Raw genomic sequence first — 16809 nt, 5'->3', positions numbered from 1 at the left:
TGGTCATTCCAACAGCGACCTACACCTGCGAGACGTGAATGAGGACTGCCAGCATTATCAACATGTTGGATGTCTTCCACCGACGATGCCTCAGAACCATCTTGAGGATCTTATGGCGAGACTACATCACCAACGATGAGGTGATCAGAAGGGCAGGGGTGGCACTACTGTCTGACATGGTCTCTGACAGGAGAAGAAGAATGGCTGGACACGTACTCCGACTGCCAAGAGAGAGACCAGCGAGTGTGGCAATGGACTGGGTGCCTGAGGGTGGCAAGAGGAAGAGAGGGAAGCCAAAGACGACGTGGAGACAGACGTTTAAGGAAGACCTAAGCGAGATGGGTGTCAGATGGCATGGTGCAAGGAGGGTCGCCAGGGACCGGAGCAAGTGGAAGGGACTTGTGATTGGGCGACAATGAACATTGGGAGAAAGGACTCAATGTAGAAATTTCAGACGAAGATGGGCATAATGTGTGGAAGATACACCTTTCAACCACTAAATAGTTTCTTTATTACATCAAAACTTAAAAGTAGGCTTCTCTAAAGTTGCCAGAAATGTTGGCGAGAGTGCCGGTCTTTAGATGTCGACCAATCTCTTGTTTTTTGGAAATGTCAGAAAATTACTGTATCTTTATCAATGTATACTTCCCGAAGAAAATGTTTTTGCTAGTGATAGATACTTGATCAAAATATTGCTAGTAGCAAGCAAGAAAGCTATCACTAGGCACTGGGGTAAAGAAACACCACCATCGAAGGATGAATGGCTGACAACTGTGAAATAAATCTTTTTAATGGAGAAACTGACACATACTGCGACTACAAGAAGCACAACTAGAAAGAAAATGGCAAAAATGGACTCTATACAAGACTCAAAAAGACGACACTGGACTGAAATAATAATCAATAGATACACTCATCCTTAATGCTGTAAAAATGCATTTACTTAAGCAGTTTTTGTTTCGTTAGCTCTTATTATTTTTCAGTTTTCAGGATTGTTACCTCTCCAGCAGGGCTGAAAAGTATCTTACACATTTACTCAAGTACAGTTTTGTAGTGCCACTTCATACCCGCTCCAGGGGCGTTGTAGTGGGGGAAAAGTGGGACTGTTTACCCAAGGCCCGCGTGGGACCATTGAAAGGCTTGGAATGAAAAGTTTGGGGTGTTTAGCAGTTTTTTTATTTCTAAGTAATTGGTGCCATAATTCAATCAAAGTTTACTGAATAAATCAGTTAAAAGGCCCCTCTCACCCCTTGAAGTGGTACAAAATGGTTAAGTCCACCCCTGCGCTTGGATTTGTTTATAAATGGAGCTAGAGCCGAGGAAGTGGCTGCTTATGCCGCTGGAGCACCATCGTACACCGTCATGTCTTTTCCTAAGAAAGGGAAATCGGGGTTCCAAGAAGGAAAAGAAAGGAAAGGAAAGGGAAATAACCAGAAGGTGCGTGAGAGAGACGTGACTCAAGAGAGGAAGGCAGGGGGCCACAGAGACTGCTTCTGCATAGGGTCCAGAATTTGGTGCCGTGTCCCTGCTTCTTACAGCTGTAGCTCCTTGTTATAGTTCATCGTATAATGAATTGCTATCCACCTTATTTTCAAACACGGAAGTAAATAGTGATCAACTTCCGTTTTTTTTGTGCGTGACTTCCGGTCAGCCGCTTTCCCTCATGCTTTCCCTTACCGGAGCTAACGGTGCAAGCTTTTTTTTTTTTCAATTTTCAGTTGTTTATGTTAGTCAATCAGTTAGTTAGTTAGTTAGTTAGTTAGTCTGTGTATTTTGTATAACGTTAGATAACTGTGCCCACGTTTCCATTATAACGGAAATTTATTCCCTCTAAACGCGAATAAATCGCACGTCAATCATAAACTATGAACCAAAAAAGCACAATCTATCCCGAGTGAGACAAACTGCTTGATCCCCGTCTCCAGTGTACCAGCAGAAAACCTGCAGAACCGATTCAGCGAAAAAACACACCGGGCTACACAGCCTCTCTACGTCAGCAGCTGAAGCTGCGGCTCGCACCCTCGACACACAGACACACAGACGGTGCTTCTGCATGTCAGCCACACGTGTGCACAACTGTGAGAAATAAATATGTGAAGTGTACGCTGCTTTTCTATCTTTTTTTCCCTTTTCTTTCTTTCTTTCTGTCAGCGACATACACTCCTAACACAGGACGGGTTGTTTTAATTGACTGAGTTGATCATTAAGCCATAGTGATGCGCGGATCGGCTCTGATAGCACCTGAATCAGCATGTACGCATCAACCATCCAGCCATTACAACATGATTGAGCTAGCAAAGCAGTTTTGTGTTGCTATGTGTGGTATTTATTCAGTTTTGGGAAATCACGATGTCTAGAAAGCATCAGTGGCTGCAGCTGACAGGGACAGCTAACGTTAACACTAGCAGCAAAGCTAACATCAGGATCGTCATCTGTTAAAAGCCTCCCGTTGTCGGATACGACATGAAACTACTCCAGTTAGCTCAATCATGTTGTAACTAAGACATCCGCTGGAGAAAATATTTTTTTTTCACGGGCCACTTTGTGAGTTTAGTGAGTTATTACAGACACGGCTAACGGCTAACAGCTAACGGTTAGCCCAGCTAATCTACGATAACCATGTTATTAATTACACACAGAGAAAAAACTAATGTTTGTTCAGTCATTGTGTTTATAGACTTTACAAACATCAGATTAGTCTAAACGGTGATATAATGACGTGAAAAATGTGATATATACATATATACAGTACAGGCCAAAAGTTTGGACACACCTTCTCATTCAATGCGTTTTCTTTATTTTCATGACTATTTACATTGTAGATTCTCACTGAAGGCATCAAAACTATGAATGAACACATGTGGAGTTATGTACTTAACAAAAAAAGGTGAAATAACTGAAAACATGTTTTATATTCTAGTTTCTTCAAAATAGCCACTCTTTGCTCTGATTACTGCTTTGCACACTCTTGGCATTCTCTCCATGAGCTTCAAGAGGTAGTCACCTGAAATGGTTTCCACTTCACAGGTGTGCCTTATCAGGGTTAATTAGTGGAATTTTTTGCTTTATCAATGGGGTTGGGACCATCAGTTGTGTTGTGCAGAAGTCAGGTTAATACACAGCCGACAGCCCTATTGGACAACTGTTAAAATTCATATTATGGCAAGAACCAATCAGCTAACTAAAGAAAAACGAGTGGCCATCATTACTTTAAGAAATGAAGGTCAGTCAGTCCGGAAAATTGCAAAAACTTTAAATGTGTCCCCAAGTGGAGTCGCAAAAACCATCAAGCGCTACAACGAAACTGGCACACATGAGGACCGACCCAGGAAAGGAAGACCAAGAGTCACCTCTGCTTCTGAGGATAAGTTCATCCGAGTCACCAGCCTCAGAAATGGCAAGTTAACAGCAGCTCAGATCAGAGACCAGATGAATGCCACACAGAGTTCTAGCAGCAGACCCATCTCTAGAACAACTGTTAAGAGGAGACTGCGCGAATCAGGCCTTCATGGTCAAATAGCTGCTAGGAAACCACTGCTAAGGAGAGGCAACAAGCAGAAGAGATTTGTTTGGGCCAAGAAACACAAGGAATGGACATTAGACCAGTGGAAATCTGTGCTTTGGTCTGATGAGTCCAAATTTGAGATCTTTGGATCCAACCGCCGTGTCTTTGTGAGACGCAGAAAAGGTGAACGGATGGATTCCACATGCCTGGTTCCCACTGTGAAGCATGGAGGAGGAGGTGTGATGGTGTGGGGGTGTTTTGCTGGTGACACTGTTGGGGATTTATTCAAAATTGAAGGCACACTGAACCAGCATGGCTACCACAGCATCCTGCAGCGACATGCCATCCCATCCGGTTTGCGTTTAGTTGGACGATCATTTATTTTTCAACAGGACAATGACCCCAAACACACCTCCAGGCTGTGTAAGGGCTATTTGACCAAGAAGGAGAGTGATGGAGTGCTGCGGCAGATGACCTGGCCTCCACAGTCACCGGACCTGAACCCAATCGAGATGGTTTGGGGTGAGCTGGACCGCAGAGTGAAGGCAAAGGGGCCAACAAGTGCTAAACACCTCTGGGAACTCCTTCAAGACTGTTGGAAAACCATTTCAGGTGACTACCTCTTGAAGCTCATGGAGAGAATGCCAAGAGTGTGCAAAGCAGTAATCAGAGCAAAGGGTGGCTATTTTGAAGAAACTAGAATATAAAACATGTTTTCAGTTATTTCACCTTTTTTTGTTAAGTACATAGCTCCACATGTGTTCATTCATAGTTTTGATGCCTTCAGTGAGAATCTACAATGTAAATAGTCATGAAAATAAAGAAAACGCATTGAATGAGAAGGTGTGTCCAAACTTTTGGCCTGTACTGTATATATATATATATAGCTAAACTCAGCAAGGTAAACAACAAGGCGATTCCCATTTACAAAGTGGTAAGAGTGCTGGACCGGAAGTGTCGCACAAAAAAACGGAAGCTGGCTGCGTTCTGTTTTGCCTCCGTGTTTCTGTGAAAAATAAAGTGGATAGATCAGGGGTACTTTACTTGCTCTGCACAGGAGTCGCAGAGTGACAGGGGCCAGTTAATAAACAAACATTAATATTGTTTTTATGGCAGTATGGTGGTGCAGTGGTTAGCATTGTCGCCTCACAGCAAGAGGGATCCTGGTTCAAACCCTGGGGTAGGCGGTTCGAACCCCACTCTAAATTGGTTGCAGGGGCATTTCTAGGATTTGAGGACATTCAGGGCTTAGCCTGGACCTCTGTCGGGGGGTCCCTCTCAATTTTTTTTCAAAATACATAAGCTCTATTTTTTCGTTTTTGTATGAACTCTGGCACCTTATTCACATTCAAAGTACAAAAGAAGATTTCCAGTGTGATTCGATTTATTTTCATTGTGAATTAGGAAATGGTACGTGGCCATCCGACACTCTATTGCTGGACAGATTTGGCCCACAGGCCACATATTGAGTATCACTGCTAAGGGTGAACTTATCCAGCAGTAGTATGTCATGTAGTCCACATTTTATTGATATACACAGCGTTAATAATGCAAAAATAGAATTTAAAATGAAAAAGAATTACCCTCTAAGTATTCTATTACTTTAACTTGTATATGATCTATATGCTGTTATATACCACCTCTGTTCTCTGGTGGTGAAGGAGCTTGTTGCAGTGGTTGGTTTGTCCCAGATATGTGGCCTCTGGCTGGGATCCTGCAGACGGGTTCACCTGCGGACACCGTGGTAATTTAATCTGAGGAGCAAACCGGGCCAAGTTGTCATGGATAAAGATGATTCATGGATGCAGTGAGCCAACATGGCTCTTCCAGGGTACTCCTCTCTTTGTTTACTTTCAGACTCTGAGATAAAGTAGTAAAATGATCTTTCAGGTGTCGGTAGTGTAGTGGATAGTGCCGGCGCCCCATGTACAGAGTTATTGCCTCGCTGCAGCGGCTGAGGGTTTGAATCTGGCTTGGGCTCTTTGCTGCATGTCAGTCCCCATTCTCTCTCTGTCTCCCCATTTCACTCTCTGTCCTGTCATTAAAGGCAAAAAGCCCACAAATATAATCTTAAAAAAAAGAAAGAATTATCTTTACTTGGAAAGCTGTGGGAAGGCTTTCCCGGATATGCGATGTGATTTGTGCAAGTCCTGCCTTCCCCTAAAGGAAAGTGCAAAGTCATCATGACTCATAGGGTCGTAATCACAATCATTTATCAGGAATACACTTTAAAGCCAAATATTAATTATCTTCGTAGGGCCAGGCTGACCTGATGGAGGGACCCTGGACAAAAATAAGCTGCAGGCCCTGACCAATCATTCCTCCAAACCAACCAGCACCTATGGTGAAATACAATTTAACATTGAACAAAGAAGCAGGACACGGCCTCTTAAAGACCCCCCAACACAAGCTGAAGGCTCATGTTATCTATTACTGTTACGTCAACATAGTCAAGAGCGATGATTGGAGTAGAACAGTCAAGCTACAGGCCAGCGACTGAAGGCAGGTGCAGATAGATGCAAGGGACAATTTTCATATTCATTGTTTTGCACAGACTAAACGATCTGGTGGAGGCTCACGTCTTTCAGTTCAAACCTCTGCAGAGCTGTTCTTATATTTTAAGGAGAGCCTGGGACACAGAGTCCAAGTGGAGCCAGCTCAGAGCCTCAGTTGTTGATGCCACTATTGAAGCTCGCCAGTGCCTGACTTGGCAGCAACCTTGAGAAATTGTTGGTTGAAAAGGCCTTTTCTGTGTCTGGGCTAGTCCAGGGCACTCCTGACTCAGCAGAGAAAAAGACAACTGGGGCAGGCCAGAGAAACCACAGCCTGCCTGGCCTCAAGAGAAAAGAGCGTTTTGGTTCATCTGAGAGAAGCTCTGGAAAACTGTCAGATTATTCACAGTGGGATTATATGCAGTTCAAGGAAGCTATCAACATGCAACACCAGAAACCATCCTTGACCAGACTCCCCCACTCTCACATGCAATCACTACGTCCTGTGTTTAGGTCACGCTATGGCACCTGAGCAAGTTCCACTTTTTTCCCAGTAGTCTCTCATGTTTCGGGATGTAAAAAGTTCTGAGCAGCTGTATTTCTGCTTTTTTCACTGCCAGGAAAAAATACAGAGCACATGTGATGCAGTGTTCTTACAGATTTCTTGAGAACTGAGTCATACATGTTATTGGCAATGCTTGTTTCAGTAAATTCCTGGTAGTAAAACCCTATGTCACAGCCACAAAATGTTTTTAACCACTGAAAAAAGTCACACCTAAAAAAATCTTTGTCAGATTACGTGTGCTATATTTAGAATATTGTCACCACTTTACCGTGCTGTCATTATCTCAAATTGACACTCATTGAAAAAAGCAGTCATTTTACTTTGCACATTGAGTTGGTGAGTATGTAAAATGAAGTGGAGAAAAAAATTCCAGAAATAGCATACACTAAAAAATACTTTTGATAAATACTTTGGCTTAAAAGTACTTTTGCAGTTGCCAGTTGTCTACCCGGAAGTGATTGTTGTTGTTAATGTGTCCTCACAGTGATCCAATCTATAGGGTACTTGATCATATCACAAATATGAGTTTCAGCACTCTAGTTTCTGGATTTGGGAGAGAGTTCTTCATGTTCACCAATATTTTTGGACTGTCTTTGAATATAGGAATAGCCTGTATGATTTTTCTTGAGAATTGGTGTGATTCCCCTTTAAAGATAATTATGAAAATAATGTGGTGAAGCAGGAGCTGAGCCAGAAGGTGAAGCTTTCGATTTATTGGTCCATCTACATCCCAACCCTCACCTATGGTCATGAGCTCTGGGTAGTGACCGAAAGAATGAGATCGTGGATACAAGCAGCCGAAATGAGTTTCCTCCGTGGGGTGGCTGGGCTCAGCCTTAGAGATAGGGTGAGGAGCTCGGACATCCGGAGGGAGCTCGGAGTAGAGCTGCTGCTCCTTTGCATCGAGAGGGGTCACTTGAGGTGGTTCAGGCATCTAATCAGGATCCTCCTGGGCGCTTCCTGTTGGAAGTGTTCCAGGCACATCCCACCTGTAGTAGGAGGGATTACATATCTCATCTGGCCTGGGAACGCCTTGGGGTCCCCCAGGAGGAGCTGGAAAGTGCTGCTGGGGAGAGGGACGTCTGGGGTGCTTTGCTTGGCCTGCTGCCCCTGCAATCAGATGGATTGATTTTTAAATTAATCGTAAAGCAAATAACTGTGTCAGGTGAAGTGGTTGCTATTAGTCTTCGACACACTTAGAATAATAAAACAATCCTGCAGTTCTCCTCAGCTCTACAAAGCTTTTTAGCATCTTTCAGCACATTGTTTTGGTTTTTACAGTCGAAAACTTTACCGTTTAGATTTACACCACTCCTGTACAGCTCCATATGGCAGACTGCTGGTGAATAATAGTGCATCTATAGCACCATATATTTTTCTCAAGTGTTGGTAGAGAGCAAAAGAGTTTAAGAGTTGTTACATTACATCCTTCAGAGGGACACAAACACGACTTTAAATTAATGAAAATGTTGGAGAACGAGGTAAAAAAGAAATCCTGCACAAAATCTGAATTACATCCATCACAAAAATAAAGAAAAATACAACCCATTACTTAAATTATTATGTTTAATCTGTACAGAAACATATAATAGAAAAAATAAAGCCTGTGTGTGGGACCATCTCCATCCTGTGATGCTCAGGAGTTACTGATCTGTTTAGAATCAAGGAATATCAAAGTTTTTAAACTTAATTCAAGTGCATTTGTCACTGAGTGCCCGAAGTTACCTTTTCTTCCCTAGTAAAACTGTTGGCAACAGTTGGCCGTGAAGGCACCACGGCCCTTACTCCTCCTCCCCACCAGAGGGCGCCCGTGAGTTTGAAGCGCAGCAGCAGCAGCAGCAGCAGCGGGGCGGCAGCAGCGTCACCACCGCAGAAGAAGCGTGAGATGTATGGTTGTCATGTGTCATGCCGTCTGGCTGGTAGTCAGCTGACAGCCCCTGGTCGCCTGTGATGTTTACTTTCTTTGTTTAGTGCGTTAAACGTGTTTCTTTTGAATGAATGCAGCGCTATGCTTCGCCCAGGAGAACCATGGTAGTCGTCAACTCGGTGCTGAAGCTGTTACAGAGGCAGACGTACACCTGTCTGTCCCATCGATACGGGCTGTACCTCTGCTTTGGGGGGCTCGTCCTCATGATAGTTTCCGCCTTTCAGTTTGGCGAGGTGAGCATCTTCTGTTTTCCTAACTCACGTCACTTGCTGGCAGCCGCTTTGTATTGTTGAATTAGCTAACGTCCATTACTCCACAGCTGTGTGCTGCTTCTTTTGATTTGAGGCACCGTCTCACCAGAGTCCACTCAAAAATATGGCTCTTTAAGTTCACCAAGCTTGTCAGCAAACCTGCGCATGTTTAGGTATTTATTTGAAGCGTATTTTGAATCTTTGAGGTGTTCATAATACTTCGGCCTTATAATTCATCGCGTGATGTAACGTATCTTAAAGGAACTGACTCCCATGACTTGCTAACTCACAGCTCTCCACGTTTAAACTCAGCCGTGTTTGTTGAGGGGGATGTGTGCATATCAGCATGGGCGGATTGTGAGACAGTAGGCCCCTGGGCACTGATAAGCAAATGGCCCCACCACCTCTGCTACATGGGAGCAAGACACACAGACTGTGTGGTGGTTTGACATCTCTTTGTAGTCATTGAGCATCCTTTTGTGGGTTTGTGTCTCGTTGTAGTTGTTTTGCCCAATTCTGTAGTTATTTTGTGTGTTTTTGTGTATTTGTGGCAATATTGTGTCTTTTTATGGTTGTTTTGTGTCATTTTTTTGTTATTTTTGTGTCTGTTTGTGGTTATTTTACCCATCTCTATAGTTACTGTGTGTCTCTAAGTAGTTCCTTTGACTCCCTTTGTGGGTTGATTATGTTTCTTTGTGGTCATTTTGTGTCTACTTGTGATTTTTTGTGTCTCTTTGTGGGTATTTTGTTCATTTCTGTAGTTATTATGTGTCTCTAAGCAGTTCCTTTGAGACACAAAAAAACCACAGTGAGGCACAAAATGGCCACAAATACATTGTGGTCATTTTGTGCCACATTGTGTTTTTTTTTTTTTTTTGTCTATTTGGGGCAATTTCTGAGTCTTTGGTTATTTTGTGTTTCTTTGTTGTTGTTTTGCGTCTCTTTCTGGTTGTTTTGCCCATATTCATAGTTATTTTGTGTCTCTTAGCGGTTCCTTTCCATCTCTTTGTAGGTTTTTTGTGTCTCTTCATGGTCATTTTGTGTCTCCTTGGGGTTTTTTGTGTCTATTTGAGGCAATTTTGTTCCTTTTGTGGTTGTTTTGTGTCATTTTTCTGTCATTTTGTGTGTCCTTGTGTTTTGTTTTTGTCTATTTGATGCAGTATTGTGTTTTTTTGGTTGTTTTGTGTCTCTTTTTTGTCGTTTTTTGTGTCTCTTTGGGGTTATTTTGCCCATATCTGTAGTTATTATGTGTCTCTCCGTGGTTCTCTTGCATCTCTTTGTGGGTTTTTTATGTTTCTTTGTGGTCATTTTGTCCCTCCTTGTGATTGTTTTGTGTCTCTTTGAGACAATTTTGCATCTTTTTTGGTTGTTTTGTGTCTTTTTGTGGGTTTTTTGCCCATCTCTGTAGATATTATTCATCTCTTAGTGGTTCCTTGGCATCTCTTTGTGGGGTTTCTGTGTCTCTTTGGGGTCATTTTGTGTCTCCTTGTGTTTTTTTCTTTGTCTTTTTAAGGCAATTTTGCATCTAATTTGTTTGTGTTGTGTCTTTTTTTGGGTCTTTTTTTGCGTCTCTTTGTGGTTATTTTAAGTGGTCAGTATGTGCTAGTTTGAGTGACATTTTGCAGGTGAAGGCCGGGGGGGGCAAAGTTTTAAATGAAGTTTGGATTTTATTCTGATGTGTTTTTGTCCTGGTATATGATTATATGTTAACTTCAAGAGCACAATATCCCCTTGGTGTCTACCTGTGCAGATTATGAGTGAGCAAGCTGTTATGTGCGATGTTTAGGATATTTTTTTTTTTTTTTTACCATTTTATTCACCAATTAGTGCGTACACATGTTGACAGAATGGGCATACTAACAAATATAAAAACAATGAAAGAAAGAAAGGCAACAATAGATTTAAAGATGTTACTGATTGCAAGACATAAAAGAGCTTAGATGAGCAACAGATGACAATGTTTGAGGTGAGAAAAAAACGAAACCGGGGAGGTGGTGGTGGTAAATGACTGGAGGGCATGGTATGTTTAAGTTTAAATATATTTCAGACAAGTTTTGCAGGATGGGACTGGATTAGTATTATAGATTCTTTCTGTTCATATATACACACATTCCCACAGACACATACAGTTCCACAGTTGCATGCTGATATTTAGGAGTTAACAACATCAGCAGCTACTTGTCTGAGAGGTTTATATCATCTTGTGCCCTCTCCTCTCCATACAGGTGGTGGTGGAGTGGAGTCGGGACCAGTATCATGTGCTGTTTGATTCGTACAGAGACAATGTGGGTGGGAAATCATTCCAGAGCAGGTGAGTTAAAGACAGCACATTAGCTCCTAATGAACGGAGCAAATGAAATACATGAATTTCACTGTTGTGTTACTGCCTCATTTAGACAGATGTCATCTCTGCACTCACAGTCACAAGTGCAAAATATTCTTGGGTGGAGTTCACAAGTGAAAATCGAATCATAATCACAAATGTTGAAATGTTGAAAGTGTGTGCACTTCCTGCAAAAACCTTCCTCCGTGCCGCACAGGACTGTTGGCACCCTTCCCTTGAGGGAAATCTGAAAGAACTGGACGAGATGTAACCATGCATGAACAAAAACCAATCCAGACTCGCTGGGGAGGGAAACAGGGCCACCGCTTTGCAGTTTGACGACTGTCTTGAGTGATGCGAGTGTTTCTCTTTGCAGGCTCTGTCTGCCCATGCCTATTGATGTGGTGTACACATGGGTGAACGGCACCGACATGGCTCTGCTGAAGGAACTGAAGACGGTCAAGGAGCAACTGGAGGAGGAACAAAAAGCTCTAAGGTAGCTGCGGTTCCGCTGTCTGTGCAGATACAGCTGTGCAGTGAAACTTAGTGGTGAAGTAGAATCATTGTAGGCCTTAACCCACAAGGCCTGCAGTCAAATTTAAACCTTTATTTTCTGTAGAACGTCTTACCTGCAGTATGTGGTGATAGAGTGCAAACACACTTAAGTGGCTTCAGTTTTGGTACACGAGCTATAGCATTATCACTCTCACTTTGATTGGCTTGTTCAGACGTTGCCCCAGAGGAAGAGGGGCTCTGGGATCAAAGGTTAAAGTAACTCTGAGGAGAAAGTTCATGTTTCATTAGTCTCTGAACTTTTCTTCTTCTATCATCTGTTTGTTAAAATGGTGCTGCTCCTCTGTTTATTGGCTTCTACAGACCTCTGTAAACAACACACTGTCGTACAGTGTTGTTATTCTGGGTTGTGTGTGATGATAAATAATATGAATTCACTGCTTTGTCGCACACAGGGAACGCCTGGGGAAAAATGCAAGTGAGACAACTGAAGTGCCAAAAGAGAGGTGAGTGTTGAGATATGTTGGGTGTGTGATGGTCCCCATAGGTCACAATGTTTCACACTGCATATTAGCCCTGGGCTAACTTAGCCCCATTCCACACGCACACACTGTTAACCCAGGGTTAAGCCAAGCCCAGGGCTATATGAATCACACCACACCTCTCAGAGCTCAACAATAAGGATTGCCGGATTGCCTGGGGCAAGTAAAATGCCAGATCCAGCAAGTAAATCTAGCAACTCAATTGTCCACTCAGGCTAGTGGTAAAAAGCAAACTAAACACATTGCTTTTTTCTGGAGCTGCTGATGGCAGTAGCTAAGGAGTGAGCCATCTTGCTCCCTTCTCATCTCTGTTGAGTTTTGCACGTGTGCTGTGCCAATAGGGCATCAGGTGGTGGGTAAAGACAAAGTTTATGAGCTGAAGTGCAAGAGAGCATCTCAGTTATCCTGGAAACAGGAGTTTAGATGGGTGGCGTTAGAGGATGTGGAGTGTGCAGTTTGCCGCGATTCGGAGAGCAAAGTGGATAAAATGAGGTTGTTTTTCATGACAGTTCACTGTAGTCTTTGTTGTCATTTCCTTACTGATTATACATAAAACAGTTTCCATGGAGCAAATAAAAATTGATTTAGGTCAAAAAGATTTCTGACCCACTTGCTTGACGGAGCAAGTGAGAAAAAAAACATTAACCTTGAACCCTGCTACTGCTTGCCCTGGGTCAAATGCCTGTTGGTACATGTGGCGTGTTATTGTTGTTTTAAGTTAGCTAGCTTGCTAGGTACCTGCTGTTTCTGTTAGTAGAACTTACCATGCTTAAAACATAAACATAAAGCATTGGTGCACTGATGATGTGATGTGTGATTGGACAACAAAAACATGACATAAATTCCAGTAGCTCCATTTCACACTGACAACTTTTAGCCCAGTTTTCAGTTGATATTCGGGTGATAACCCTGCAAACTTGAGGCTAATTCTGCTCCGGAGCAGCGCCAGCAAGCTCTAGACTAAAACTCTAGACCAGTGGTTCCCAACTGGTCCCACCACGAGGACCAGATTCCACCTTAGTCACTAGTTCAAGGTCCACTCAGTTTAATACATTCAGTGTCGTACTTGTGTTTGGCCATGGCATCAAGCAAGTTCTGTCTCTGTCAAGTAGCTGTTCGTTAGTCACTCAGTCTACAGCAGGAAATTAATTAATATATATAGATTCAGTTGCCAGTTTACTTTGACTAATGTATATCAATAAGGGTAGGCTAATTAACAGAAACACCTCTCTGTATAATACAATACAGTTCAACAGCACCACAAACGACATCCTCAAAAATCACCATAAAGCTGAAGCAGCATCTCTCCAAATCAGAACTGAACATGATAAAGGAAGGATTTATGGCAGGACTGTTGTATTAGACTGCTTTAGTTTTAGCTTAGTGTACCTAATAAACTGCATATATGATATAGTTAATTTTCCAGAAAATTAACAGAGGAACTGTTCCTACATTAAACTGCTGTATGAAATGTTCAGGACCCAGGAAACTAAATCCCCGACAAAAACATGCAAATCTATTATTTCCATAAAGACTGAATGCTCATTGGTTTACAACCGTTCCTAAAACGACAAGAGATAAGAAAGGGAGAGCTGCCACTGAGGGTTGGGTGATATGGAGAAAATCAAATATTAGAATATTCTTGACCAAATAATTTGATATCGATATTGTAACGATACTGTAGGGTTGACTGTTGGTGCTTTCAAAAAATATTTGCACAGATTTTTGATAAATAATCATCAGTAATGTGGCAAATAATAGAACAGCTAGAACAGTCTGGTAAATCTAAGATCATATCTCGTCTCATATCACCATATCAGTATATTTCCCAGCCCTGCTACCACTGTGTAACAGGTACTGCAAAATCTAAATAGCCTGTTTGTATGTACACTCACTGACCACTTTATTAGGTACACCTCACAGTTTTTGTTTTATGTAAAGGTCTGGTTTTAGAGATCATTGTGAGACTAGTTGGTCTTTTATAACACCAGGAAGTGACAGCTAAAGGCACAGTGGAACACTAGTGTAAGCATTTGATGTTGAAACAGGAAGTTGGGAGGTTGGTTAAACCACAGAGAGCTGGTGGGATATCGGTTATTTGATGGCGGCAAAAGAGGCCCAGCGTTGTTAATAAGTGGGTGGGTGTGACCATCATTTTCAGCATGCTTTATAGGAAGTAAAGGCAATGGAATATGAATCTAAGGCATCTTCTTATAAAACGTGCGTACACAGTGGTTTGAAAGACAAATCTAATGAAGTCAAAGGGTCCTTTTACATTTTTTTGCAGTGCTGTGAATCTTAAAGCTGAGCCCCCGTGTCGATTCAAGTTCAGAGTAAGGATTTCCTGTGTACACCACCAAAAGCATTAGGTTGCAAAGGGCCCCCATCTCTCTCGTCTTACTGCTCGACTCTTTCTGTCAAGATTAAAAACCTGTTAGTTTTAACCACAGACACACAGACGGAGACTCGATGCAGCATTTCCACAAAGGAAGCCATTTTGCTAAATGTGTGAACGTGACTAATTTCACATGTATGTATGAATAGCTGAAAGGCCGAAACCACTAAGTTAGAGGAGGCGGTCACCTACAGGAGAGCACAAGGTGAAGATAATATGAGTAATGTGTTTTTTTGTTTTGTATTTCAGTGTAAAGCCGGAGTGTCTGCTGTCCCACTGCATCATAGCGCCCATGCTGGCGCTGGACCCTGCACTGCCAGCCAACATCACACTCAAAGAGCTGCCGTCGCTCTCTCCCTCCTTCTCTGCTGCCAAAGAGCTGCTGCTGATGAACAAACCCTTTCACCCGTCCACCACCGTCTCCGTTGCCATCTTCCACTCTCAGGCTGACGGTAAAAACACACGCAAGAATCCAGAAACACTGGTTTAAAAACTAGATTAAAAAACATCCAGCAACAAAGGGCAGCAGACGCTGCTCGCTCAGTGATCCTAAACACCATGTAAGAGATTTTCTAGGCAGAGAGATAAACTGAACCCAGCAGGCAGATTATCACTCAGATATGAAAATATTTACAGTGCAAAAGATGATATTTGAAGTGTGGTTAATAAGTAAACAGAGCATGAGGATGCAGCAGCGGTGGAGCAAGGAATCTGTATTCTGAGCTTCTTGTTAGACTTCTTGGCTGCAGATTTTATTCTTCTCTCATTATTTATCAATTGTTTTTACAGCTGATAAAGCCTTTACAGATGTGTCTAAAGAGGAACAGAAGTTCTCTGTGTCCAGATGTTACCTGGTGAGTTAATAACACTTCTATTAACTGTTAAATGCATGCTGAACTGTATGAAACTGTCTGATTCAAGATGTATCCCCATAATTTCCTCCTATAATGGCAGATAATTATGAAATATCACATATCACACATATCATTGTTGGATGGTTGAAATGTATTTCTTTGTTGTGTGTTTTGCAGACGACAGATAAAGAGGCTCCAGGTCTGATCCGCATGCAGTCTCTGGCCTACCTGAGCGGCTTCCCGGCAACGTTTAAGGAAACAGAGCAGCTGAGAGTCAAACTGCCCTCTGCAATAACCAATAAGATCAAACAGGTAAAACTTTTTCTTATCATTATTAATGACTTCATTATCACTTATTAATAGAGATGCCCTGATCTGAGTCCTTACCGTCGATACTGAGTCTGATCAGATCCCATCGCTCAGAAAATATTTCCAGTAATAGACTCTGAGCCAGTACAGAATATCACATAGACTCAAGAGCACTCTTCACTTTCTCAACAAAATGAATCCCCAGAAAAGAAGCAGGAATCTAACATCACTGTATCTGGTAATATCCTGCGATATGGAAGTACTGAAGGGGCTTTATAAAAAGGTAGCAACCAGGTGCCAGACCGTAAGCAGCAGACATCCAAGAGACACGGCACAGAAAAAATGCAAATACAGCGAGGTGAAACGCCAAATGAGAGTGAATCTGTGGTCGGCTTTTACTGTTACTTTTGCTGGTGAGGGTGTTCACAAAGAGTAACTGACAATCCTGCATGGTAATAGTTTGGCAGCAACATGGATCAAAACTTGTTTCTCAGCTGAAATAGTTTCTGGGGGTGGGGTGACTTGTAGCTCACCTGGTAGAGTCGGCGGCCCGTGTACAACAGCTGTGGCCTTGACGCTGTGGCTGCAGGCTCGATTCCAACCAGTAGCCCTTTCCTGCATGTCTCCCCCTTTCACGCTGAAGCTGTCCTCTCAAATAAAGGCAAAAAGCTCTTAAAAATTTCCTAGAAATAGTTCCTGGTGTTTGGGAGATCAGAAAGACAGATTAAAAAAAAGTTATTGGGGTAAACCGCGGCAACTAAGCTGCTTATTTGTTAGAGTTAGAATTGACATATCTGCAGAGATTTTCATCATATGGATTTCCTTTTTGTATTTAGCATCTACAATATTCATCTGTTATGTCTTATAGCATCTTTCAAAACACAGTTACAAAGTGCTTTACAATAAAAAAACAACTCATATAAAACAGAGAGAATGAAACCAACAAAAAGCCAAAGATGAAGCACATACAACTATAGTAAAACACAGAGTAAAATGCACTAAAATATCATTGAAAATAAAGAAAATTGCAGAAAAGCAAGTCTAGAACTTGATTATTACATCAAAATAGAATGTCAAATAGACTGTCCTAATTTTTAACTTCGTTTTTATTTCGGTTCCAGCAACCTATACAA

At 42.2% G+C, this 16809-nt stretch overlaps 1 protein-coding gene across 1 annotated transcript in view; it reads left to right on the top strand.

Moving 5' to 3' along the window:
• Positions 1–8379: 8379 nt before the first annotated feature.
• gnptab (N-acetylglucosamine-1-phosphate transferase subunits alpha and beta) overlaps positions 8380–16809 on the top strand; it is a 28593-nt gene continuing 20163 nt past the window's right edge. The window contains exons 1-7 of the mRNA XM_033615163.2: positions 8380–8722; positions 10966–11051; positions 11440–11559; positions 12032–12082; positions 14763–14965; positions 15303–15367; positions 15545–15679. Of these exons, the coding sequence (XP_033471054.1) occupies positions 8561–8722; positions 10966–11051; positions 11440–11559; positions 12032–12082; positions 14763–14965; positions 15303–15367; positions 15545–15679 (822 nt within the window). The 5' untranslated portion in view covers positions 8380–8560. The remainder of the gene's footprint in view (positions 8723–10965; positions 11052–11439; positions 11560–12031; positions 12083–14762; positions 14966–15302; positions 15368–15544; positions 15680–16809) is intronic.

The sequence above is a fragment of the Epinephelus lanceolatus genome, chromosome 23, assembly GCF_041903045.1.
Source record: "Epinephelus lanceolatus isolate andai-2023 chromosome 23, ASM4190304v1, whole genome shotgun sequence".
NCBI lineage: Eukaryota > Metazoa > Chordata > Actinopteri > Perciformes > Serranidae > Epinephelus > Epinephelus lanceolatus.
Note: the sequence above shows the minus strand (reverse complement) of the source record. Positions and strands in the feature narration are given on the sequence as shown.